The sequence below is a fragment of the Glycine max genome, chromosome 6, assembly GCF_000004515.6.
Source record: "Glycine max cultivar Williams 82 chromosome 6, Glycine_max_v4.0, whole genome shotgun sequence".
NCBI lineage: Eukaryota > Viridiplantae > Streptophyta > Magnoliopsida > Fabales > Fabaceae > Glycine > Glycine max.
The window spans coordinates 11,248,386-11,275,206 of record NC_038242.2 but is presented as its reverse complement, the minus strand read 5'-3'; the positions used below and the strand labels follow the sequence as shown (position 1 = coordinate 11,275,206).

The 26,821-nt window shown below is 32.7% G+C and overlaps 6 protein-coding genes across 10 annotated transcripts; 2 read left to right on the top strand and 4 right to left on the bottom strand.

Moving 5' to 3' along the window:
* Window positions 1-796: 796 nt before the first annotated feature.
* Window positions 797-2,895, top strand: LOC100810611 (60S ribosomal protein L9). Of its 3 annotated transcripts, none has more exons than XM_041016021.1 (4): window positions 797-1,262; window positions 1,384-1,506; window positions 1,606-1,736; window positions 2,537-2,895. In XM_041016021.1, exons 1-3 carry the CDS (start codon window positions 891-893, stop codon window positions 1,687-1,689), a joined length of 579 nt encoding a protein of 192 aa, XP_040871955.1. In that variant the 5' UTR covers window positions 797-890; the 3' UTR covers window positions 1,690-1,736; window positions 2,537-2,895. The 3 variants fall into 3 exon arrangements, with proteins under 3 accessions (XP_040871955.1, XP_040871954.1, NP_001358689.1); XM_041016020.1 differs by having other exon boundaries at window positions 2,532-2,895; NM_001371760.1 differs by lacking the exon at window positions 2,537-2,895 and having other exon boundaries at window positions 814-1,262; window positions 1,606-1,849.
* LOC106799004 (uncharacterized mitochondrial protein AtMg00810-like) lies at window positions 2,142-4,223 on the bottom strand. The gene is made up of 3 exons (XM_014776946.1): window positions 4,075-4,223; window positions 3,692-3,978; window positions 2,142-2,335 (listed from the first exon to the last, which is right to left on the bottom strand). The coding sequence occupies exons 1-3, from the start codon at window positions 4,221-4,223 to the stop codon at window positions 2,142-2,144; spliced, it is 630 nt and encodes a 209-aa protein (XP_014632432.1).
* Window positions 4,224-6,336: 2,113 nt separating this feature from the next.
* On the bottom strand, window positions 6,337-7,468 carry LOC102667815 (uncharacterized). Its single transcript, XM_006582446.1, has 3 exons — window positions 7,330-7,468; window positions 6,652-7,215; window positions 6,337-6,371 (listed from the first exon to the last, which is right to left on the bottom strand). The coding sequence occupies exons 1-3, from the start codon at window positions 7,466-7,468 to the stop codon at window positions 6,337-6,339; spliced, it is 738 nt and encodes a 245-aa protein (XP_006582509.1).
* Window positions 7,469-8,984: 1,516 nt separating this feature from the next.
* Window positions 8,985-12,989, bottom strand: LOC100809006 (stomatin-like protein 2-like). Its single transcript, NM_001252947.2, has 9 exons — window positions 12,807-12,989; window positions 12,475-12,721; window positions 12,001-12,150; window positions 11,161-11,218; window positions 10,981-11,073; window positions 10,703-10,801; window positions 10,229-10,320; window positions 9,611-9,670; window positions 8,985-9,512 (listed from the first exon to the last, which is right to left on the bottom strand). The coding sequence occupies exons 1-9, from the start codon at window positions 12,950-12,952 to the stop codon at window positions 9,243-9,245; spliced, it is 1,215 nt and encodes a 404-aa protein (NP_001239876.1). The 5' UTR covers window positions 12,953-12,989; the 3' UTR covers window positions 8,985-9,242.
* A 3,441-nt stretch (window positions 12,990-16,430) lies between these two features.
* LOC100810086 (60S ribosomal protein L9-like) lies at window positions 16,431-17,365 on the bottom strand. Its single transcript, NM_001255360.2, is given in 3 exon segments — window positions 16,431-16,614; window positions 16,714-16,836; window positions 16,956-17,365. Coding segments are annotated over 3 exon segments (579 nt in total). The 5' UTR covers window positions 17,328-17,365; the 3' UTR covers window positions 16,431-16,530.
* A 1,322-nt stretch (window positions 17,366-18,687) lies between these two features.
* LOC100780316 (WAT1-related protein At5g64700) lies at window positions 18,688-24,728 on the top strand. 3 transcript variants are annotated; one of them, XM_014776416.3, is made up of 7 exons: window positions 18,688-19,183; window positions 19,345-19,407; window positions 22,019-22,135; window positions 22,250-22,481; window positions 22,899-23,060; window positions 23,755-23,906; window positions 24,216-24,728. In XM_014776416.3, the coding sequence occupies exons 1-7, from the start codon at window positions 18,990-18,992 to the stop codon at window positions 24,301-24,303; spliced, it is 1,008 nt and encodes a 335-aa protein (XP_014631902.1). In that variant the 5' UTR covers window positions 18,688-18,989; the 3' UTR covers window positions 24,304-24,728. The 3 variants fall into 3 exon arrangements, with proteins under 3 accessions (XP_014631902.1, XP_014631901.1, XP_003528006.1); XM_014776415.3 differs by having other exon boundaries at window positions 24,187-24,728; XM_003527958.5 differs by having other exon boundaries at window positions 18,689-19,183; window positions 22,902-23,060; window positions 24,187-24,728.
* The last annotated feature ends 2,093 nt before the right edge of the window (window positions 24,729-26,821 follow it).

The window sequence follows — 26,821 nt, the reverse complement described above, 5'->3', positions numbered from 1 at the left end:
TAATTGCATAACATTATTGGGTCCTGAAAGACTGGTGAGCCTAGCCCGATTCCTTATGTTCTGTGGTGTATTAATATGAGCTCAAAATACATGAAATCGAACCAGGGTTTTGTGAGGAGGCACCTTCGCATAGGGCATTAGGGGTGTCAGAGAGAGAGACGCAAAATGAAGACCTAAACTTTTCAAAAGAGATCAGCAGCTTACTCTATACAGTCAAATTTCTATGTAAAGTAAGATGCAAATCCGATAGATAGCAGCCTGAGGCCATAATGCACCTATAATTAATTCCAATCAGCTGCAAATTATTTTGTAGGATGCAACTGATTCCTTCAGATGAACTGGGTAATAGAACAAGAATTTTCAAGAAAAAGAAAATCAAAGAAAATACAAGAGTGCATGTAGATGCAACCAAGTAAAATAATAAATGATAAAAGAAAAGTATTTATTGGTTAAAGATCACATATAATTTATCTCGTTTACTGTGAATACCGCTGGCTCATAAATGTTTTCCAGATGAATTGTTGTTTAATAGATAATTTTTTTTAGTTAAATTATTTTCTTTTTTTATTCACATTTTGGTATCCACTTTTTTTTTTAATTCTGGATATTTATAATGTTTGATTTTGAGATTTGGCTCATCTTTTGATTAGATTAATTTCTGACAAAATTTGAAAACTTAGTTTATCTTTTTGTTTACGTCACACCGAGACCCAACACACGGGCCAAGAAAGCAGCGAGACCCAAGTGTAAGATGGGCCTAGCCCAATCCCTGTTTTTGTGATGTATGAAGTTCAATATAAACTCCAAGCGAATTAGGGTTTTGTGTTTCTGCGGCACTTGGGAGGAGGCACTGTGGCAGAAGTCCTAGGAGTGTAAAACAGAGACGCAAAATGAAGACGATCTTGTCGTCTGAGACCATGAATATTCCCGACGGCGTGAGCATCAAGGTTCACGCTAAGGTTATCGAGGTTGAGGGCCCTCGTGGAAAACTCGTGCGAGACTTCCACCATCTGAACTTGGACTTCCAACTTATTACCGACGATGGCGGTAAAAGGAAGCTCAAGATTGATTCTTGGTTTGGTTCTCGTAAAACCTCCGCCGCCATCCGCACCGCCCTCAGCCACGTTGAGAATTTGATCACCGGCGTCACCAAGGGATACCGATACAAAATGAGATTCGTGTACGCACATTTTCCGATCAACGCTAGCATTGGCAACAACAGCAAGTCCATCGAGATCAGAAATTTCCTCGGCGAGAAGAAGGTGCTCAACACTGTTGTTTTTTGTTTTCAATTTTTTTATTTAGTTTCTGTGTCATGTGTTATCAGGAATAAATTGTGGTGTTAGGTTAAGTGATTTATTTGGTTATTACGTTTATGATTAGGTGAGGAAAGTGGACATGCTTGAGGGCGTGTCGGTTGTTAGATCTGAAAAGGTCAAAGATGAATTGGTCTTGGATGGAAACGACATTGAACTTGTTTCTAGGTCATGTGCTCTCATTAACCAGGTACCCTCTTTCTCTATGCACATGTTCCCCTTTAAACTTTTCTCAATTTTGCTATTGTTTTAGGCTTTAACTAATTGTTTGTTTGCTTGTTTGCTACAGAAATGTCATGTTAAGAACAAGGATATCCGGAAGTTTCTTGATGGTATTTATGTCAGCGAGAAGGGAACAATATTGGAAGAGTAGAGGATGAAAACATTTGTATTGGTTTTTGGTTTGGAGACCCTTTTTTGGTAACTTGTCAAACTTTTCCTTTTGGGATTATTTTTTGTTAATTTTTTATTTCTATATATGCTTTGGTATTGAATATTCTCTGGAATTAGTAATCTTTCATGCATTTCTATCTCTTCTCGACTTCTTTGAAAATTGGTATTCTGCTTATGTGATGCCTTGCGATGAGTGGTTGTTAACTCAGTTGGTGATTGATTGAATTAATTAGTGATCAAAATAGTGCAGGCAATGATTAATCCTAGGACTTGATTCAATGTGGTTAGTATGCAGTCACAATTGAAAATTCAATTGTATATTGCGAGCTTGAGATGATAAACTGGGTCTTTCATATACATTTTTTTTAAAATTTCCGCGCTAGGTGATGTATACGAGATATTCCCACTGTATTATGTCCCTTTTAGCTTGAGTCAAACCCAATTTGCCCGTACTACAAGTAGTGTTATAGCATATCCACCATTTGTAGTAGCATGCAATTTTTTTCTCAACCGTCTACCCTCCACACTGCAATTTCTAGTAGTTGGTTCAGCTTCTGGCAATCCAATAAATGCGACGAAGCACACCTGTTTTCTCCCTGATTTTTGCTCTGACCACTGTCCCACCCCTGTATATCCATATAAATCAAGCTGGTGTTGATTCATTTACTCTTCCCAGATTGTTTGTTAGATGCACAAAATCTCAAGTCTCAACTTCATTTTAAACTACAATTTCTTTTCAGTTTATTAATTCCATTACGTCTAAAATGTATGTGGTCGTAATATGACCTTTGCCTTGATAATTTTCCTTGATTTATGAACTAGTGGAGATGGAAGGCCAGGGAAGGGAGGGAGGCTGCCATACCCAACTAAGCCCTGTTGCCTTTGGGGTCTAATTTTTATAAAGCTGTGGCAATAAAACATGACCCAATAATCCAAGTTTACATGACAATCTCTCAGGTGTTTCTGATGTTTAGTGTCTCCACATGTGTTTTTGTGAACGTGGAATGCTTATTTTTTAGTTAGATCCATGAAACTTATAGGAACTTTACTTCCACCTGTCTTATTCAAGAATTATACAACGATCGATAACAAATAAGTCTTTTGAATTACCTTAAATATGTTTTTATATGGGACGTTGAAGTTGTAATAAGATGCTATATTTGCAAGAAATGTTGTGAGTTCATTAGCTTTGGCAAAAGATGGTTTAAATAAGTTTTTATTCCATCAAAGAAATATCATGGTCTTGTATTTTAGTTTTATAATAATATAAGAAAAAAATTCTTGTGCAGTTTTATAGCAAAGCAATTGAAATAACAACTCTTATATAAGCAATTGTTCTTAACATTTCTTCAAAATTGTGAAACAATTGAACTCATTAAGATCATAAAAATTGTACCCTTTGAGAGAAAACTTGAAGTTTTTAAATCTTTGCAAGACTTCCCAAAAATAAGTTTAGCAACTCCATTATGATTTTGGTGAAATTCCCATAACCAATAACATTGTTAGAGTTGTGAAAAATGAACCCATTTTATTGATCGGGGAAAGAAGCTAATAAAGCTGTAAAACAGAATTAGTCTATTAACATAACTAAACTAACTGCATAATTAATTGATAGCTAATCTAACTACAATAATAACCAATAAATGAGTTGTACAATAAAAATATTGGTTTATTTTAACAATCCCCCTCAAGTTGGATCATGGATGTCAACCATATTCACCTTGGAAAGAAGAGTAGAAAAGCTAGGAAATGGGAGAGCCTTGGTGTGAATATCAGCCAATTGATCCTTGGAGGCAATAAGCATGAGATGAATGATTCCATTTTGTACTGATTAAGTGACAATCAATTTATATGTGCTTGGTCCTTTCACGAAAAGTTGGATTTTGGACAATTTTGATGACGAATTGATTGTCACAATATAAGTGAATCGGGAGAGATGCAATATGATGTAGTAAGAAGGTACTACAGTCACTGAACTTTACATGCAGTATTTGTGAGTGTTTTATACCCAGCTTCACTTGAACTTCTTGAAACTGTAGTCTGCTTCTTGGACTTCCATGAAATCAAAGAAGGACCAAGAAATAAACAATAACCAGTTATAGATTTTTTGGTATATGGACAAGCTGCCCAATTCGAATCACTGAAGGTCGTGAGCTTAAGATCATTAGTGGAAGAGAAGAAAAGACCTTTCACTGGACAGTCCTTGACATACCTAAGTATATGAAGTGCTGCATCATAATGACTTTGATGAGGAGAAGCAAGGTATTGGCTGAGTTTATACACAGAAAAACACAGATCTGGCCGAGTATTTGTAAGTTAGATAAGCCTCCCAATGAGTCTCCTATAGCTTGTTGGATCGGGCAACAGAGTATCAACAGAAATCTCAGGCTTAAAATTAGACATCATGGGAATCGAGGCTGGTTTGCAACCCAAAAGACCAGCATCATCCAACAATTCAAGTGCATATTTTCTTTGAGACAACACTATGTCTGATTTTGACCAAGCAATCTCCATGCCTAAAAAGAATTTAAGAGATCTGAGGTCCTTAATTTTGAATTGTTAATCTAGAAAGGCTTTAATGGCCACAATTTCATCCAAATTGTTCCCAGTCAAGACTATGTCATCCACATAATCAACTTGTCTTGGGTTTTAACAAACATAGAATGATCAGAGGAAGACTGGTGGTACCCCCCAAACAGCAGTGCAACAATAAGTTTGACATTCCACTGCCTGCTTGCTTGCTTCAAACCGTAAAGAGACTTTTGAAGCTTGCACACTAAACCTTCTTTAGGAGTTTGAAAACCAGGTGGCACCATCATGTAAACATCTTCAATTAGATCACCATGTAAAAATGTGTTATTTACTTCGAGTTGAAGTAAAAACCAATTTTTAGCTGTTGCTAAGGCAAGAACTAGTCGAACCATGGTAAGTTTAACAACTGGAGAAAAAGTCTCACTGTAATCAACACCCTGAAGTTGTGTATATCCCTTGGCAACCAAATGAGCCTTATACCTCTCTATACTTCCATCTGCTTTCCTCTTGATCTTATAAACCCATTTAAAACCAATAGGCTTTTTACCAAAAGGCAAGGCAATAAAAGTCTAGGTTCTGTTACTCTCCAAGGCTGCAATTTCTTTGTCCATAGCATCTCTCCAACAAGCATGTTTCACAGCTTGAGTATATGTCCAAGGCTTAGGGACAGTGGACAAAGAAAGTAAATATGCAGTGTGAGGAGAAGATAAATGAGTAAAAGAGGTAAAATCTGTCATGGGATAAGGTGTACCTGAATGATGATGTGCACTGCCCAAGGAATTGAGTACATTATATTTGTATTCAGTCAAGTATTTAGGAGTAGTTTTGATTCTAGTAGAAAATCTGGTTGGGACAGGGGCTGCATTAGCTGTAGGAAAAATAGAATCTACAGAGACTGCAGTTGAAGCTGTAGAATCAGCAAGCAATAAGGCTGAAACAGGAGAAGAAGGGGCTGATATAGAGTGATCATCAATGGAGGATGATACAACAATGGGTGCCTCTATACCAAAAGAGTTAGACTTGGTTAAGGAAATGCAAGAGACTGGAGCAGAATTGACAAGATCAGAATTGATGTCAACAACAGGTAGATTGAGCGGGAAAACAGAATCAACAGAGAAAGAAGATGTATTGTCATGATAAGGAAAAATAGTCTCATAGAAAATAACATGTCTAGACACAAATATTTCTCTAGTATGCAAATCAAAAAGTAAGAAGCCCTTGGTACCAAAGGAATGACCAAGGTATATGCATTTCTTGGCTCTAGGCTGAAACTTAGTCCTATGGGCTTGAAGAGTGGAAGCAAAGCAAAGAGTATCAAAAACTCTAAGATTACTCATATCAGGATGAGCATGGTAAATATGAAAATGAGGAGAGTGATTGTTTAAGAGTGGTGTGGGCAGCATGTTAATGATATGGACAACATGTGTTACGGAAAAGGACCAAAAACATATAGGTAGGTGAGATTGAAACATGAGAGATCTAGCAATATTAAGAATGTGTTGATGCTTTCTCTCAACTGCACCATTTTGTTGAGGAGTTTCAACACATAATGTGTGATGAATGATGCCTTTAGATTGGAAAAATGAAGGCATGGCAAACTCAAGACCATTATCACTCCTAATGATTTCAATTACTTTATGAAATTGAGTTTCAACTAAAGCAATAAAATCAATAAGATGTTGTCTAGTTTTAGCTTTAGTCTTCATGAGTTTAAGCCAAGTGTACTTAGATTTCTCATCAACTAAGGTAAGAAAGTATTTGTGACCTTGAATGGAAGGAGTGGGATAAGGCCCCCAAAATGTCAACATGTATTAAATCAAATGTGGACTCAATTAATGTTGTGCTGGAATTAAAAGATAAATGCTTTTGTTTGGACAAGTGACAAGTATCACATGGTTTATTGATATATGTGGGAATATTACAATGGAATTGCTGCAAAATTTTGTAACAAGGATGAGAATGGTGACCTAATCTATAATGCCACACATTATGAGTGGAAATATGACTAGTAGTGGTGTTTACATTGTGTAATTGAGAAACTGCCTGACAATTAAAATGCTCAGGAAGAATCAAATAGTAAAGACCTCTGAATTCCTTAGCTGTACCAATCATCTTCAGACATGTATTCATCTGCAAAAGACACATATTATGGGTGAAGACAGCTTTACAATCAAGGGCTTTGGTGAGTTGGTCAATGAAATGATATTCATAGAAAAATGTTCAACATAAAGAACATTGTGCAACATCAAAGAATTGATTAGAATAATGGTGCCCTTATATAAAGCCACAACAGCTTTTCCATTTGGCAAAGAGACAAGAACTGGTTTAATGAATTGAAAAGAGGAAAACCAGTGTAGTGAACATGTAAAGTGATCTGTAGCACCAGAATCTAAAAGCCAAGGGGTTGTACCTGAAGATGGTTGAACAAATATATTGTGAGAGCTGACCAAATTTGTTGAGCTCACAGCAGTGGCAGTAGGCTTTGCATTAGGAAGCAGAGCAATCAAATTAGCGAGTTGATCTTTGGAGAGACCAGAAAATGCCTCAGAAATAGTAGATGAATTCAGTTCTTCAGAAGAGGAAGCGAAAGCAAAAATTTGATTAACAAATGCCTTCTTGGACTTCCAACCAGGAGGATAACCATGCTTTGCAAAGCAAGTATCAACTGTATGATTGTTTTTGCCACAATGTGTACAATGGCGAGATTGGCCTTGTTTAGAGTATCCTCTGCCACGACCTGGAGAGGCAGTAGTAAATGAAGGTGCAGGCTGCACAACTAACACAACAGTAGGAGTGGGAAGAATTGCCAAATTCATATGCCTTTCTTGTTGTATGATGATGGAGAAAACCTTGTCAAGAGAAGGCAAGGGATCAAGCATAAGGATTTGAGACCTAGCCTGGTTGTAAAGATCATTGAGGACTTGAAGGAAACACAAGACACTATCAATGTCTCGATATTTCTGCTTAGCCACAACTGATTTGCATGAACTAGTGGGTAAAGAATCACATGAAGGTATCGGCCTGAAATTGCAAAGTTCGTCCTAGAGAATCTTGACCTTAGTGACACAATTTGTGATTGAGAGATCACCTTGCTTCAAAGAATAAAGATCAGAATGTAATTGAAGAATTCGAATGTAATTGCCTTGAGAAAACCAATTGCGCAGTGCATTCCACACATAGGAGGCTTGAGTGAGCCAAATGACGCTGGTTGCAATTTTTGGTGTCATTGAATGATTGATCCAAAATCGAATCAAGTTGTTGCATAAGCAAAATTAGGATCAGAATCACTAGGTTTCTGAATTCTATCGTCAATAAACCCTAATTTGTTCTTCATTTCGAACACCTTGCTCATCGTTTGCGCCCAGTCGTGGTAATTCGATCCATCAAGCACTGCTGTAACAATCTTGTTCGAAGGATTTTCATTAGAGTGTATGAAATAGGGATTGGAGAAATCTTGAACATATGAAATGGTGGAAGTCACCGCGGTTGAAGGAGTAGAAGATGCGGAAGCAGAAGAAGCCATTGAAAGATTGCAATCAAAGAGTTGTAGAGATCACAAACGAAGAATTGCAAGAAAAACTCAAAGAATCAATGACGCAAGATGAAAAGAAAGACATGCAGAACACAAAAATCGTGAATTGCAGGAAAGAGAGAATTCATTAGAGAGAGCAATGAACAATTGATACCATGTTAGATTTGTGAAAAATGAACCCATTTTATTGATTGAAGAATAATTTCCTATTTATACAAGAACTGTTATATTGGCTAAGAAGCTAATAAAAATGTAAAATAGAATTAGTCTATTAACAGATGCAGAGCTAGTTGTAACTAACTAAGCTATATGCATACTTAATTGACAGCTAATCTAACTACAATAATAACCAATAAATGAGCTGTACAATAAAAATATTGGTTTATTGTAACAAACAGTTTGAATTATTTAAATGAATTCAACCAAGTTCTAATTAGAATAATTTTGAAATATACAACTTGAGAAATGAAAGTGAAATGATTGATTACTAAAGAGCAATTCTAGCATCATCACAGTACCTATTTTGTAGGATCATTCATAAACTCAAGATACGTTAGAATGACAGGACGATTGAAAAAGGACAACATACTTGCTAGAATAATATCTTGACCTTTTATCATTTATCCTAATATCCACGTTATACAATAACTGTTCCGCTATAAATAACATTCTAATTCTAATTGTAATGCATTTTGTCTGGAAAAACGTTATTCTTGCATGTCTTAAGCTCAACTATTTGGACAATGGACATTCCATTACAAACGGAATATCAAATTATTTAAAATAAATATGATCAGTAACTCCACTGAAAATTAAACAAAATCTTAATCATCAGTCATAATTAACATGAAAATGTATTATAACCTCCCACTTTATAGCATTTGAATTTTCTAGAGTATCATCGTAACATTGGAAAGCATCCATGTCCAATGAAATTGAATTTAGTTTTCTTAAACAAAATCTCAAATTGAATGAAAAAAATATAATTAGAATAAAAATTTTCATTAAAAGTAATCAATCAAATGCTAACAGTGCTCTTAAGAAATTATAAATATTTTTTTATCAAAATTATTAATAAACGCCCACCAGGATTTCTAATACATTCTTAATGTTATTGAAGACTACTAGATAACATGACCCTTAAAATATCATCTAAATTCAAGCGATGTCAGAGTGAGTATGCAGGCAAGCATTAAAGAAAATGCTAGTAATGAGAGGAGAATAGCTCTTTTCTTTTCATTATTTCCTCCCCAAATTTGTCAGTTGGGAAGAAAGAGATAAAAAAAAATTGTAAATTACGTGTATCCTGTGATCAATGCCACAACAACCAGCAATGCAAGTCCAACCAGACTCTTCCGTTTTCTTCTTTCTAAAGTCCAAGCTCAATTTTCACAGCAACATTCGTAAATAAAAATAAAAATAAAAACAAATGAATTCATCAAAATGACAAAGTTTTATAAAATGAAAGATTATTCCCGCTTTGGTGGGCTCTGAAGTGAAAATCCAGATTTTCCACGATAATCCGGGATTCCACTAGTTACAGTAGCAGTCGTCAAGCTCTCGCCTTTAACCTCACTAGATAAATCATTTCCTTCTAATTGTCCTGCTATTGAAGGGGGTGCAGTTCCACTATGCTTATCATTGGAAGGATTACCAAGCAGGCTTTTATACATAGTAAGAGCTTGGGCCATCATGTTAGCAGGATTGGATGCAGAGCTAGGAAGCAACATTGTTGTGCCCTGAGGAAAAAGTAAAGATAAAATCAAAACAATTTTCGAACCAAACAAATTATGAAATGCAGGAAATTGAATATCAATCAGCTTATGGGATATATTGCCTGCTTGGCTATGTTACTGAAAGCTTGAATATATTGCTCTGCAATCCTTAAACTTGCTGCCTGCAAATCAAATGATAATATTAATCCCTTTCCTAGTTATTCCAAGGGACTCAATAAGGTTAAAATAAAGGTGGCAGTTAAGAGGCAATAATATACAACAGATTCACTACATGATTTTTTTCCCCAGCTTCAGCGATAACACCAACATCAACATAATAAACAGTCAACCGATTCTTTAGATGGTCACATACTTGAATGTCTTCAAGAAATCAAACATCAAACAATAAACAGTCAACTGATCCTGTATTAAAACTGTGACTGGGATAATCAGTAATGTGGTTTACATTCAGAAGTCACTCACACGTGCAGTCTATATATCTGGAATGGCAATCCAAAAATAAATAAAAAATGCTGAGCATCATTGATATGCAAACAATAATTCATCTAACCATAAGGGATTTGCATTATACACTTTTTCGACCAACACAAACTAAGAATCTACATCAAGATCTAGAAAATTACAAAAGTGACGAGTAAAAGAATTATAATAAATGCAACATATAAATCACGGCCAGTACAAGTTGTGATATATGGAATATCAAAATTTTGAAGACTCACCTCTGGTCCTCCACTTTCTTTTAGGGATTTTGACACAACAGCTAGTCCCTCAGCTGTTGCTTTTGCTTTAGCAAGGATGGCTTCAGCCTCACCTGAAGAAGAATCATGTTAATGATGACTTGTGAGGTTTTAAAGATATCAAATCAACTGACTGAAATTGATAGATGAAGCAAAAATAAATAAGTCATGCCAAATTGAACAGCACATTAATGGTGGCATGTTATAAAGAACACAAATCAGTTACTCATATAAGACTATGGTCTAATCCACAATTTGTTACCATCTTGTCACACAAAAGATCATTCCTCTCAAAAAGAGAATTCACCAATGAAATACCCTTGATACAAACAACAGTTTAAAATCATATAAAGGGATTTCACATCAAGCTCAGCAGACATCAAAGCTTATCTTAAAAAATTAATATTGCAACACAACTGGTGGAAGTTGGAACTAATTTATCATGATGTAATTAACCTTGAGCTCTGTTAACTTGATCCATCCTTGCGGCTTCTGATGCTAAGATAACTGAACTCTTCTTTCCATCAGCAATGTTTATGTGAGCCTGTCTTTCTCCTGTTTAACACCACAGGTGATCAGTACCAGTAAACATAGAAGCTACAGGTAGAAGTTGGGTGAGGAATAGGATGCTTTTCGGTTGAATGTCATGGGTACTAAAAATAATTTAATGATGAAAAATAGTGCAAAATAAGATAAATTGAGCATATGAAGGATGGGAATATCAAATTGATAACCTTCAGACTCAAGAATTTGAGCTCTCTTTTTTCTTTCTGCTTCTGCTTGCATCTCCATAGCTGCTCTCACTCCACGTGGAGGAGAGATATCCCCTACAGAAGGACAACCACAAAAGGAATTACACAGAAACTGTCAACTAAAAAATATAGAAAAAGTATTTATGCATTGCCAAAACATACTTATTTCATATCGAAGGCACTCTAGACCCCAACTTTTTGCAGCCATATTAATGGACTCCTGCAATAATTTTGTCACACAATTAACCATTATATGGCTAAAACAGGAGTAACTGTCTTTTTTTAAGGATACATCAGAAAGAGAACACAAGACTGACTCCTATGGAAGGGCAACCCCATAGCAACAAGCTGGCTTAGAAACCATGTTATTGTATATTATACCAAACTTTCTAAATAAATCTAACATATGAACCCGTTAGAAATGCTTCCCATGTTATCATAAGTTAAGGACTTATTACACAACATTGAACATGATTACAGTAGGAAAGAAAACTATCACACAACCAACAACTATGACAAAATTTTCATCTTTAACTATTGCCTGGTTTCTCTTTTTATTTCCTGTATATATAACTGGGTTGAAGCAGGACTGTGAATTTTTTTTTTTGTTTCTCACAGGTATACTCCTTCTAAGGCAACCGTGTTCAAGGCATAGCCAAATACTAAATGTGGGTAACTCTCCTCTCCTAGCAGATATTCAAACCTTAGTTTGTCACGTTGTGAGAGACTAGCCCCTTCTATTAGATCCAACCCCCATTGGTGCAGGACTATGAAATTATAGTTAAACAAATCATCATTTCGACAGTTTGCATAGCTCCATCCAAAGAGACATGTTTTATTATTTTTCAGAACTAATTTACATTCTGCTTTATACAAGACTTCCCACCAACAAGATTTTAAGTGCGACTTGAAATTAAAGTACCTAAGATGCTTCCTCAAGTAAGGAAAGGAGGAGCAAATGACTAACACAAACAAATTCAAAGAACTAATAGCTAAACTCACCACAATCTTTTCATTGAGCGTGTCCCTTTCCTCAAAAGTCTTGTCAAGAGTAATCTTACCAAGCTCGCTACGCATTGTCGTCTGTGCCAGCTGAATGACAGCATAAATGGGATTCTCCACCCCATACGATGCCAGCTTAGGATCCACAATCTGCACTCCCAAAACAAAAAATAATAAATAAAACATAGCCATATTTAGACAAAGTTCTTAATAAACACTTACAGGAGAGGAAAAAAAAGTTAAATGAATCAAACTGCTCCCATAAGCTAAATTAGCTTGCACATAAACTAAAATCAGCTATCAGAGAATCTAAATGAAAGAACTTCTGTAGCTTAAGCTCATAAATAAGCTAATTTCAACTTAATTCATTTTTCTCCTACAAGTGCTTTTTAAGAAATTTATCCAAACAAGTCAACGCCACTAACCACTCAAATACAATATCGAATAGATAGACAGAAAGAAAGACAGTTCTACCTTGACATAAAGGACACCATCGATGATGATGGTGACATTGTCCTTGGTAATAGCACTCTGGTCGGGAATGCTAATAGCCTCTTCCTTGAGCGAATGCACATAAGCGATTCTATCAACGAAGGGAATCAGGAAATGGATTCCGGAGGGAAGAGTCTTGACGTACTTCCCGAATCGCTCAATCACAAACGCCTTCTTCTCCGGCACAATCCGAATCCCCCAATTCACCGGCGGAATAATCTCATATGTTCTACTCGACAACAAAAACTCTCAAAAACCAATTCAAAAAAAAAAAAAGGAATCGTAATTTGTTGGCTGCGAAACCTAAAAGTAACCTTGAGCTGGGATCGCGACCGGTGCGGAGGTAACGGACGGAGGAGAAATGAGAGGGGATCGAAGGTGTGCGGGCAGTGAATGGCAAGGACTGCGTCAAACTACGCACTGCGTTTCTCGCTGCGTTTGTCTTCCAAATGGTCGCCATTTTCGTGCGTCGTTGCAATCTTTCACTATTTCTCTTCGTTAATTCTCTTCCTCAGTTGCTTTTAATAAAACCCTAGTAAAACCTCTTCCCTGTAATTTTACTCTCTATGGGGAAATAATTTTTCATTATACTTGTTTCTTTTCTTAAGATATAAAACTTGAAAAATACGTTAAAAATATCTCTTTTTCATTTTTTAAATGACTCTAACATTAGAGATTTCATTGAGCTGGAAGGATCTTACACCAATTGATTATTATATTTTATGGTAATAATTTAATTAATTAAAATATAAAAAATATAAGTAAAAGTAAGGATTCAATAAAAATTATGATTTTTTTTAAAAAAATAAAATGATCAAATGTCTATATTTTAAAGTGAGAAAATTAAAATTATAGATGAAATAAAATAGAGATACCAAAATTGTATTTAAGCAATTTTTTTCTAAAATTTATTCTTTTATACTTAATTTAGCTATTACCTCACATATTATTATTTTTCTTTAAATCTTTATTATTTATGCCAAAAATTACTTCTGCTAACGTTATATGTTAAATCTTAATAATTTAATTATTTTTATTGAATATTTTTGCAATGTATGAGATGCTTACAACTTACGTTAGCAATTTATTCCTATGATATTTTTAGGTTTAAGAGTATTCATTGCTCCAAATAACTCATGAACCTGATGTAACTTGACCAAAACGTTTGGATTAAAATCATTTTTTTTGTTTGGGTAGAACTCAATTGAATTGGTTTAATTTTGATGTCCTTTGACGTGGATAATGAGTTTTTAATTTAAAATTTATCTATTTGATTACTCAACTTATTGATGTGATACTTTATTTTTTAATTATTATTTAATATTTTTATATATCATTTGCATTTTAAGACTATCTAAAACATTTTTAATCTTTTAAACACAATAAATCTAACTACCTAGCTTTAAATAGACCTTCATTTTTAACAGCTTAAGATTCTAGACAAGAGCAACATTTTTTTTTTCTCTTTTTCATCTTTTATCAAGTTTGAATGTTTGTCTTTTATATATATATATATTATTCGTATCTAAGTGTGATAGTGTGACTAGTTCCCTTTTTCTGGGATTCATTGGAGCTTAACCCTCATAACTTGGGTTGAGGATTGCATTTGCGTAGACTTCGTTGAGGTTTGACTCGTGATTGTTGGACTACGCGACTTGTAGAAAAGATTGTCACGCTCCATGGGACAAACATTCAATCACAAATCTATGTTCTTTTGCAAGGATCATTGATTGGAAATTTTTTGTCGCAGTTGTTTTTGGTTTGTGTTTCTCATCACTGCGTTTTACAATCCCACGTAAGAAGATTTAATAATTCCAACAAAATTGCTCTAATGCTAAAGTTCTTAAATTTAAATATGTATTTTTTTAATAAAATTCAAAATATTGCAAGCTATTTCATTCACGACAATAGGTTAAAAATAAAAAATACATAAAATGAGGCAAACATGAGAATTTGAATAACTTTATATATATATATATATATATATATATATATATTTCCACGTCTGATATGTTGTAACTTTTTTTTTATTTCTTTATAAAATTATCACATAACAAATACTATCTGTGAAAAATATATTTAGTATCTTTTTTACGAATTATTGGAGCCAAGATGCATAAAATTATCAAAGTTGTGTGCATTTTTTTATAATGTAATTACTTATAAAAATAAAAATAAAAATAAAATGTTATAAATTGATCATTAGATATTAATATTTGTAAATATATATATATATATATATATGTTTTTTATATTTTTATCATTTATTAATATTTTTCAAAAAAACAACAGTAAGGATAAACCGAAAATTAATTCAATTCAAACAGCTTTAAATTCAATTGGATCATATATGAATTTTGAAGTAAATCAACGAGATGAAGGAAGAATTAAAAAAATCAAAGTTATTGAATCGAATGATTTTATTTTTTTTCAAAACTGTTCCAATCCAATGCATAAATCTATACTCCTACTAGTCGTAATGCATGCATATGTTAGTGTGACCTCAATTAGTGAAAAGGAAATGAATTATAGGGGCAACTATAATGGGAGTTGCTCTTCCACTGTGTACAAATCACATGTAAAGATGGCCACAAGAAATGATGAACTGCATCCAATATCGTACCATAAGTCGTCATTCATGGTAAGTATGCCATAGAAGATTTCAACGATTGTTTTACAATTCTCAACTAGAAAGAACTCACCCTTGCTAGTTTTAGCTGAATGGAGCGAATAAATGGTTTTTGGCTAAGATATAGGCATTCCAAACCATGCTAACAGGACACTGGGACACAAAATCAGAAACACCGGCAGAGGCACCATTGTGGCAAGAACCCTGGCATTTCACGACTAGTTCATAAATCAACCATATATCTCTTTAAAAGTTTCCAATCTAAAAAAAAATGGACATCTCGGATTTTTACGATCAACTTGTCCCATATTAATATCTATGCTACCTAGTCTTGTCATAACATCGGCCACCTTCATTCTTTTAACTAATTGAGAAAGCATTTACAAATTCATAAAACCTCACGGTCAATATTATGAAAGTAAGAAATTATCACACATGGAATTGTTCAACTGGTAAAAATTATAGTTTACAAGGAAGTTATCTGGGCATGATGCAAGAAACAAACAAGAGGGAATAACAAACCCCTTGATATTTGTATGGATAGAAGATTCATTAGGAATTTTGGAGACCATATTACTCGTTTGACAACATGGGAGAGTCAGGGAGCTATACTTCATGAACATAATTATGGTTGAAGCTGAAATCCGTGATAAGAGATACGAAAACTGTCACATTGGATGGACTACGAACTACCCCTGGATAAAACCATTACTGGGAATGTGAAGACCAAAACGATAAGAAAGCAGAGCCGATATAAGCATGTAGATTGATTGAGGACATTGGTGTCTTTATTTTAAGCTTAACTATTGCATAAATTGATTCTTCTGCATATGGTAAAAATGATATAACACTAGTGATGCAAGACAAAATCGCAGGTTGAACTCAAAACCGAAAGGAAAAAAAGATGGGAATTTCTAATACATTATATTGTGAGGAAATTAACAATAATCAGATTATCATATCTAAAGCATGCGCTATACAATGGTTATGAGGGAAAAACATCAACTTAATAATAATAATAATAAAATCAATTTGATTTCTTGTTTAGGTGAAAGACGCAATAATACAACTTCTAACATTTAAACGTATTCAGTTTTTTATCCTAACAAATTACTGCTGAGTCAACCACTCTCATCACAACACATAGATCACGTAAGCAAAAAATCTATGGACAAAAAAGTTTAGAAGGGGCAACAATGCATCATATATTCCACACCAAAGCATATATAGAAATGCATGAAAGATTACTAATTCCAGAGAATATTCAACACCAAAGCATATATAAAAATAATTTTTTTTTTAAAAAATCCCAAAAGGAAAAGTTTGACAACACAAATTGTAAAATCATATCTCAACAAGTTAACAAAAAGGGTCTCCAAACCAAAAACCAACACAAATGTTTTCATCCTCTACTCTTCCAATATTGTTCCCTTCTCGCTGACATAAATACCATCAAGAAACTTCCGGATATCCTTATTCTTAACATGACATTTCTGTAGCAAACAAGCAAACAAACAATTAGTTAAAGCCTAAAACAATAGCAAAATTGAGAAAAGTTTAAAGGGGAACATGTGCATAGAGAAAGAGGGTACCTGGTTAATGAGAGCACATGACCTAGAAACAAGTTCAATGTCGTTTCCATCCAAGACCAATTCATCTTTGACCTTTTCAGATCTAACAACCGACACGCCCTCAAGCATGTCTACTTTCCTCACCTAATCATAAACGTAATAACCAAATAAATCACTAAACCCAACACCACAATTTATTCCTAATAGCACGACACAGAAACTAAATAAAAAAATTGAAAACAAAAAACAACAGTGTTGAGCACCTTCTTCTCGCCGAGGAAATTTCTGATCTCGATGGACTTGCTGTTGTTGCCAATGCTAGCGTTGATCGGAAAATGAGCGTACACGAATCTCATTTTGTATCGGTATCCCTTGGTGACGCCGGTGATCAAATTCTCAACGTGGCTGAGGGCGGTGCGGATGGCGGCGGAGGTTTTACGAGAACCAAACCAAGAATCAATCTTGAGCTTCCTTTTACCGCCATCGTCGGTAATAAGTTGGAAGTCCAAGTTCAGATGGTGGAAGTCTCGCACGAGTTTTCCACGAGGGCCCTCAACCTCGATAACCTTAGCGTGAACCTTGATGCTCACGCCGTCGGGAATATTCATGGTCTCGGACGATAGAATCGTCTTCATTTTGCGTCTCTGTTTTACACTCCTAAGACTTCTGCCACAGTGCCTCCTCCCAACTGCTGCAGAAACACAAAACCCTAATTCGCTTGGAGCTTATATTGAACTTCATACATCACATAAACAGGGTTTGGGCTAGGCCCATCTTACACTTGGGTCTCGCTGCTTTCTTGGCCCGTGTGTTGGGTCTCGGTGTGACGTAAACAAAAAGATAAACTAAGTTTTCAAATTTTGTCAGAAATTAATCTAATCAAAAGATGAGCCAAATCTCAAAATGAAACATTATAAATATCCAGAATTAAAAAAAAAAAGTGGATACCAAAATGTGAATAAAAAAAGAAAATGATCTAACTAAAGAAAATTATCTATTAAACAACAATTCATCTACAAAACATTTATGAGTCAACGGTATTCACAATGAACAAGATTAACTATAAGTGGTCTTTAATCAATCAATACTTTTCTTTTATCATTTATTATTTTACTTGGTTGCATCTACATGCACTCTTGTATTTTCTTTGATTTTTTTTTATTGAAATTTTTTGTTCTATTACTCAGTTCATCTGAAGGAATCAGTTGCATCCTACAAAATAATTTGCAGCTGATTGGAATTAATTATAGGTGCATTATGGCCTCAGGCTGCTATCTATCGGATTTGCATCTTACTTTATATAGAAATTTGATTGTATAGAGTAAGCTGATGATCTCTTTTGAAAAGTTTAGGATCGGGTAGCATTTGGTGGGATGTGATATTGTAAATGTTGGAGGTTGCAACATTATCATGTTGTTTGAATTTAAGTTTGAAGCACTCCTGTTGCTTTTTATAAAAGATTTTTATTGCTGATGGAACAAAACATAAATTATCTCTGAATCATCTCAAATTACCATTTTTATTAATCTTCTTAATTATTTGTCTACCCCTTTTAATCTATTTTCTTTTATATCTATACTTAAATTGAATTATAATAATTGTTTTAAAGAAATTATCAATAGTTAAAATTTACCTTATATCAAATCATATACATTCATATATTCAAAGATACCTATTTAATTACAATAATGTATATTCAAAATAATTCTTTATTAGAAATTTTAATTGTATAAAAACAAATCATTATTTTATACTAAATGTATAGACTAAAATAGTAATTTTGATGGAACAGAAATACGAACATCTAAAATAACATTATCTGAATTTTTTCCTATCAGTCCAAAATCCCTTTGAAAAAGGTCCCTACTTAATAGTGCCCCCAAAATATAATGTATAACATGTGATGTGTGAAATATCCTTGAAAAATGTCCCTACTTAAATAATAATGCATATATATTGTATAACATGTGGCGAGAAACATGGTTGTCACTTGGCATCAAGAGTTTACTAACCTTAATATATAGCTTACGCAACTAAAATGCATGACATCTGTTAGACTGTTACCATTCTCTGCCCTCCAAAATTTCCAAAGCTTTGCAACTTCTATTTATACTTGTTCTTTTTGTACCTTGTTTAGATTCTCTTTAGCTCATATTTTTCTTTCTTTGCCCCATGTGCTAATCAAAACAATACAAACCTCGATCAGTTCATGATTCGTGTACACAAAAGCCTTTTCCAACCACAGATTGATTCTTCTTCCTTTCTTTAGATAGGGACAATTCAAAGAGAGAGAGAGCATGAAAATTGTTAAGGAATGGTTCAAGTGGTCGCAGACTGTGCTTAGCATGCTTTTAGTGCAAGTTTTTGCAACCGGGATGCAGATTCTATCGAGGGTTATACTGGTTGAGGGCACTTTCATTTTTGCACTCATTGCATACCGTCATGCTGTTGCTGCTATTTGTGTTGCTCCTTTTGCTTTCTACTTTGAAAGGCAAGCTTTTCTTCCCTCGGATAGTTTCATGTAGAATACATATAGCTTATTGTTCAGCATGCATTTATAATTTATAAGCTTAATTTCTTCCTTATTTTCATCTCAATTTCCACTACCCTAGCTAGCTTGTTATTTTGATTGAATGATGTGTTGTGTTGCAGAGACGGCGCGAAGAAGTTGAGGTGGTCGATTTGGTTTTGGCTCTTCCTAAACGCCTTGGTGGGGTACGCATTGTTCATTTCATCTTTGAAACTATATTTATTAGCTCATTTTCTTAACTCATTAAACATAAAAAATATTTGTTCCCACTTCCCAAGTAGCATTTTTGCTCAAATTTGAATTTGAGTTTCCTCGATCATCATACAGAAAAATTATTATATGATTCGGAATCGAAATTGTGAAGTGTTACCCACAACCTGCAAACTCAGTGAAACTTGATAATTCAATGCAAAGGAAAATAATAAACATATCTACGTGCATTATTTTTTTATCTACTTATTGTATCTACTATTTCCTCACTTTTTATATTTATTTTTTTTAATTTTTCTCTTATTTCCATTCCAATCCACTTATCCCGTGGGGCAAATTAAGGGTCTGTTTGCTAAAATAGTAATAGTGTGAAAATTAAGAAGAGGAAAAACTAGAAAAAAAAATGTTTAAAAGAAAGACTGTTTTTTATCAGATGAAATGTGAAGAATAGAAACAAAAAGTTGGTGAGTCCCACTAAAAATTATATTCGCACCTAACAAAAGAAAAAAATAGCTAAGTGAGAAATTAGACACAAGTCAAGAGAGACTAACATATTCAATTACTATCCAAACTAACCCTTTGCCCTGACATTTTTTGTTAGCATAATCGATTGTCTAGTGTCTGAAAATTATTTTTGCATCTCCAACGGTTGATTGTCATATATATATATATATATATATATATATTAATGCTATAAATTATTTTTTTAAGTTTTATAAGAATTGCACTAATAATTGATTGTATCCTTCTCTTTTCTCTTTTCTTCTAAGTTTGTTTAATTTACTATATATAAAATGTTTTTTTTTTATAGTAAATCAAACCAACTTAAAAGAAATTACCATGTTCATTATTTTTTTCTCAGCTCCACTTCTATTTTCTCAAGTAAAGAACTAATTTTTTTATCTTAATTATTTCATTTTTATTTATCTTTTCACATTAATCTCTTTCTTATTTTTATTTGCCTTTGTTTATTTTCTTTCTCTCAAATACTATAAATTTGTCTCTTGATAATTCATGATCACTGTTGCAACTTTTATACAGACATATCTTATCTTATATATATTACATACAGCAAATTGTCATTTTCACCTTTTATAGAAGAATTATTTGTTCTCTGAATGTGCCCCATTTATTTTGGAAGTTTATTTTGTGTTCGTACCAGCTCTAAATTCAAACGAAACATTGTGAAGAAAAACAAGACTGACTTTCATCTAATTTGTTAAATATGGATGACATGACAACCCACCCTTCATTTATCGATCGATGTCGAAGGATAGACGACACTAGGCAAGTACCTCCTAAATCTAGCTAGTAATAGTGCGAAAAAACTGATTTATGTGGTGACTAGCAAAATGACTATTACGCTTCCGACCCATCCCTCACGGGGATTACGAACTTGTGGTATGCTTTTATTGGTTAGGTTGTGATGAGAAGAAAACTTTAAGGAAATTAACCTTCATTTTAGCAATGATGAAAGCTACTTAGCTACAGATTTTCCAAATAAATATACAAATCAAGTTGCTTGCAGTGGCCACTTGGGCATGAGCAGCTTTCAGTTTCTCTAATCACTGTCATTACATATAATTCGGTTTTTTAATTTCCACACGTAACTAATGAAATTTAGTCTTAATTGCATAAGAAAAATCATGATATTAACTAACACCAAGTGACATAATTGACAGAAAATTATGCCCTTGGGGCATCTTAAAATAAAAGACTTACAAGAGTTTAAAATTACATTTTTAATAATATTTTATACTTTCTCATAATATCATATCATTTTTTCTACTAACATCAATAACTAGGGTGAGATTGTCTCAACTTAATTAAAGATTTTTAGTTGTATTTGATCAAGTAAACAAGAAAAATAATTGTTTTGTCATTTACAATGTAATCCTATTTAACTTGAATATATTTGAATAAGTTGGATTTTTTTCTTTTTCCTTTTAATTGTTCTTCTCCTTAAAAAGGAATAATAACTTTTTAAAAGATAAATTAAAATAACTTCTAAAAATAAGTTGCATGCATTAACCTCTATCTCCCTCTCATCCTCAACTAATCAACGTGGAATAATGAAGTAAATTTCTTAAGCTTCAATTACTAAATTATTCCTACTTTAATTTTAAAGGCCTTATTGTCAACTTTAGCTTTTCAATATTTTTTTAGTAAAAAAAAAAAAAAAAAAACATATGGAATATTAAACCTAGCCTAAACACCCTTCCCCCACCGCTCCCAATAATTGTGAATTTAAAAAATAGTCTATTTATCATACAATATATCGATCATTACATTACAAATATATATATATATATATATATATATATATATATATATATATATATATATATATATAAATTAGCAAATAACATTATATATAGTGGGTTGAAGTTTCATTTTAAATCATAGAGGGCTATACGTGTGAATTATGTCCAGTTTAAACTAAAATGTCCACACTTGTATAGTTGCATTATTCAACTTTCGAAATGCTTCCATACTCGATCAATTTTACTAGTGAAGTTCTAGGGTGGATTATATATATCAATCGGTTGCTTATAGTTAATTTCTAACTATTGGATATGATTGCAGGATAACAATGGCCATGGGATTGTTCTATTATGGTCTGCGAGACACATCAGCTACCTACTCAGTGAATTTTCTCAGCTTGGTTCCTATTTTCACTTACATTATCTCTATTGTATGCAGGTATAATAGAAGAAAAAAAAACCTTGACTTAAACATAAACTAACTATATATATACCTTAATTATATATTAATATTAGCATTAACTAGCTACTGACTCGTATATATAAATGGCAGAATGGAGAGGTTGAGGTTTCAAACATGGACGAGTAAAGTGAAGACAATGGGGGCAGTTTTGTGTGTTGGGGGAGCATTAACAACTAGTCTATACAAGGGGAAGGAATTCTATATTGGTCAAAGTAGTCATCAGACTCACAGTACAGTTGAGGCATCAAAAACCAACATGCTTCGTGGCACTCTCTTTTTGCTTGGAAGCTGCTTGTCATACACAGCTTGGTTCATTGTGCAAGTATGCTTTCCATTCATTCCTCTTACTCACACTTCTAGTTTCCTCTAAATATTTATGTGCCAACCCATTTTCATTCCTCTTACTCATTTTAATTACACTTCTGGTATATATATGCAAACCCATTTTAATTTATAAGCTTGGAAGTGATTAGCTAAATGAAAATTAAAGAAAATATTTAAAAGGATAGCCAATATTAAAATTTACTCATTTTGCAGGAGCAAGAAGCAATGTTTTCAAGATTTAAAGAGATGAAAAAAAATATTATTTAAAGGGTCAAAACTAAAATATATTTATTATTGGAATAAAAATCACATTTAACTCTTGTAATATTTAGCTCTGCCATTCATGATTTAAATTTAGCCATAATTATTATTGATTGATTTTTATTTTTCTAAAATAACTAATTTTCAATCTTAGCAGGTTAAGTTGCTTGAAATATTTCCGTTCAAATATTGGGGAACAATGCTCACGTGCATTATAGCATCAATTCAAGCAACCATAGTAGGAATATGCTTAGATGGCAGAAAGGTTACTTGGAGTTTAAAGTGGAATCTACAACTAGTGACTATAATATACTCGGTAAGATGTATTCAATATAAGTACCTTCAAATTGTTAATTGTTACTTTATAATACACCATGTGAAATAAATGAAGACATATTATGGTGTGATTGTGATACATATAATAAATTGATAACCAATGCTGCCTAAACAAATCCAAGCATTTGAGTGATATATAATTAACTAAGCTCTTTTGTGTCTAAGACTCACCTAGTACTTGAGTGCTAAAACTCTATTGTTAGGAAAAACAAAATGTGACTTGCCTAATTCTGATATCAAATTTGAGGTGTTTGACGTTTTTGCAAATATAAATTTAGATTAAGGCAATACCGTCTGAGTTTACTTATTCATCACGAATGTCTCTCTCTCAAACCACTTTATATTACATGTGTGTATATCCTTTTGCATTAATCATGGCAATATTGTTTGACTTGACATGCACAAACTTTAAGGTCTCTCATAAGCATGCGTAAAATTTAAAGATTTCCTTAAATTTTTGGTTTTTTATAGCATGCCACTACATAATATCCTTGCAATTAACTGATAGATGGTGTGGAATAGCTTGAGGTCATTTATATTGGCTCTGTCCGACTATGTTAGTTATCAATATATGGAGGAACCTTAATTTTTGACAAAGGAATTAAAGGGATGAAGATGTCAAGTGTCAACTATTGTGATTCTGAATTATTAATGAACAAGACTTGTTTGTACAGGGAGCATTGGCTACCGCTGCTACATTTTGCTTAATTTATTGGGCAATTGCCATCAAAGGACCAACTTATCCCACGATGTTCAATCCATTGGCTCTTCTTTTTGTGGCAATATCAGAAGCTCTCTTACTGGGTGAACCAATCAGTCTTGGAATGTACGAATGAATGATTCTCCTTCTTGAACAACATATATAATGTCATTTAAAATTTTCTTTGAATTTCTTTTACCTTGAAATTACGGGGTTTGAGTGTTTGACCCAGTGATAATCAACAAACGACTTGTTAATTTCCACCTCACTAGCAAGGGGAACACCTTTAAAGCTACAACATTTCGAGTTTTCTTAACTACCCCTTTGATAATCTAGCCTAGTCATTTGGTCTCTATATTTTTGCATCTATGAAAATGGTTAATGAAAAATTGAAACTTATTTGCAGTTTGCTGGGCATGTTTTTGATCCTAATAGGATTGTGCTCATTTTTGTGGGGCAAAGGGAAGGAGACGCAATGTATGCTTCAAGCATCTGGAGAAGTTTCAACAACTATGGCAGCTGAGTCTGCTGGAGTGCACTCCACAGCCACAGTGGTACCAAGTTTTTCACCTAGGCATGCAGTTCTTAGAGTTGAAAAGAATGACAGAAACTGAAAAGTAAAAATGAAATACTACTCCTGAAGGCAATAATTAGTTTTTATCTCAGAATTCTTGCCTTGATATTTAAGATTAAATGCTTCCATGAAACATATATTACCATTCTCAATGGATAGGTCACAGATGCAAAATCTTGATTAAGCAATTTTTGTAAAAAAAAATAGGGTTATTGAAACAAATATTGTAAAATAGGAGCGAATATATATGATAGAGAATTGATGGCTTAATAAAAATATAGGATGCCTTCTTATTCTTCATCGTTATCATGTAATTGACTAATTGACTATTTCATCAGTTACGAAAAGTAGCTGGAAGATAATTCATTCCTTGATGCGATAGTGTGATACTGATCAAAAGATTACATGCTCAACAAAACTAGCAAACGAATTACTCCAGAAAAGGAAATACAATTGAAATAAAAAAAAATGTAAAAGAGTTGGAGTGATTAAATCTTAAATTCTATTTACTGGTAAGAGATGACAACTATGTCTATTGTGACTATCGACTAAACAACATTAATAAGTTTAGTGAGTTTTCATATAATAAAAAGTTCAGTGAGTTTTTATTTGCATAGAAATAGTAGGTTGAGCAGCTTTATTTTTAACATTTATTAAGATTCTAAATACCCAATATAATTATATATAAAGATCAAATATACTTTTTTATTCATATAAATAAGAAAATATTTGTTTTTAGTGTTTAATTAAGAAATAATTTATCCTCTTTTAATCCCTCATTTATGGAAATGTGTTATTTGTTATCCTTATTTAGATTTTTTTTAGGGGAATATATTATTAATAAACAAAATTCTCTTCTTTCTCTCTAATTCTCTATTTTCTCTATCTTTCTCGATTCTTTATATCAATCATATATATTTTATGTATCTTGTGATGGACAGCATAAGTTCGTAACAAATACATAAGCGACAAAAAATGTAAATTTCCTAGCAACAACCTTGCGATGTTCTTTCTTATCAATATGAATGCCTTATTTGGTCAGCTTTATAATACATTATTAAGTTAACATTTAAATGTGTTCTCTCCACAAATACTGACTACCTATTCAGCGAAGTTCGGTGTCGTCAAATACAAATAGTAAAATTTCTCTAGATTTCGACCAGAACGTGATCAAGAAACTAAGACCTAACAAGAAGCCAAGACTTTGACCGTTTAGAATGAAGTCTTGGTCTCGTATGAGTTTATTATGACCCTTTCCGTTTCGTAGGTTGAAATTGAAACTTAATTTCCTTACTTAATTAATTAATATATATATATATATATATATATATATAACTTTAAAATTATAGTATTATATAGTAGTTCTTTATTTTTTTATCAGAAAGGGACTAAAAATATCACAATAATTTTTCATCATGCTGATTATTAAAACAATGCTTTAATTTTAATTAATGTATATAATAATCTTAAAATGTTTAAGGTAGTGTAGTTAAAATTCATCCTTAAAATGATTATTATTATTATTATTATTATTATTATTTATTTTATACATTCAATGTCGAATCCACAATTATATTATATCCATCATTTTATTTAGATTTAATTAATATTTTAATCCTTAAATTTTGAATGTGTATTTTTTTAATTCCTAAAATTTAAAATTATTTTCTTTAACTAAAAAATATTAAAAAATTGTTCTTTTTTAAAATTTTGACATAAATTTTATTTTTAGTCACTTAAATTTATATTTTAAATTTATCACAAAATATTAAAACTCTTGCCACAAACGGTTAAAAAAAGTCATAAGGTTATATCAGAGATTAAAATAATAGTTTATTAGAATTTAAAGATTTTTTAAAATTTCAAGAATTTAAAAATATATTTTTCAAATTCAATAAACTAAAATATTAATTAAACTTTTTATTTATTCACCAATGGTTGGGCAGCGGCAGACGCTGATTCGCTTATTCCAAACTTTAAGCATTGTTTTCTTCATCTTTACTTTCGGCCAAGAAGACTGAAAAAAAAAAAAAAAAAAAAGACTTTAGTTTAGTTTGTCGATTGCACCAATGCAGCATGACCCCGCCGCCACTTTTTTTTTTTAAGCCGACAAAACACATTTTATTGGGTCCTTATAGTTGGAGTAGGCCTTTATTGGGCTTGTGTAGTCTAAAACAAGGGAATGCTTTTCCTCAAGCGTTTTTCTTGTATACTCAACACCTTTTGAAGTTTTTCAAAATTATAATTTTTTTAAAAATGTTTCACAAATTAATAGTCTATGATTCAAACACGTGAATTTCATGTTACTAACATGACCTGAATTTCAGGTTACCAAAAAATTAATATGGTTATATATAACATTAAATTTTTTAATATATATTTAATACACATACAAATTAATATAATAAATTTATAACAATTAATTTTGCTGTATTAAATATATTAGAAGAAAATTTATTATGTAAAT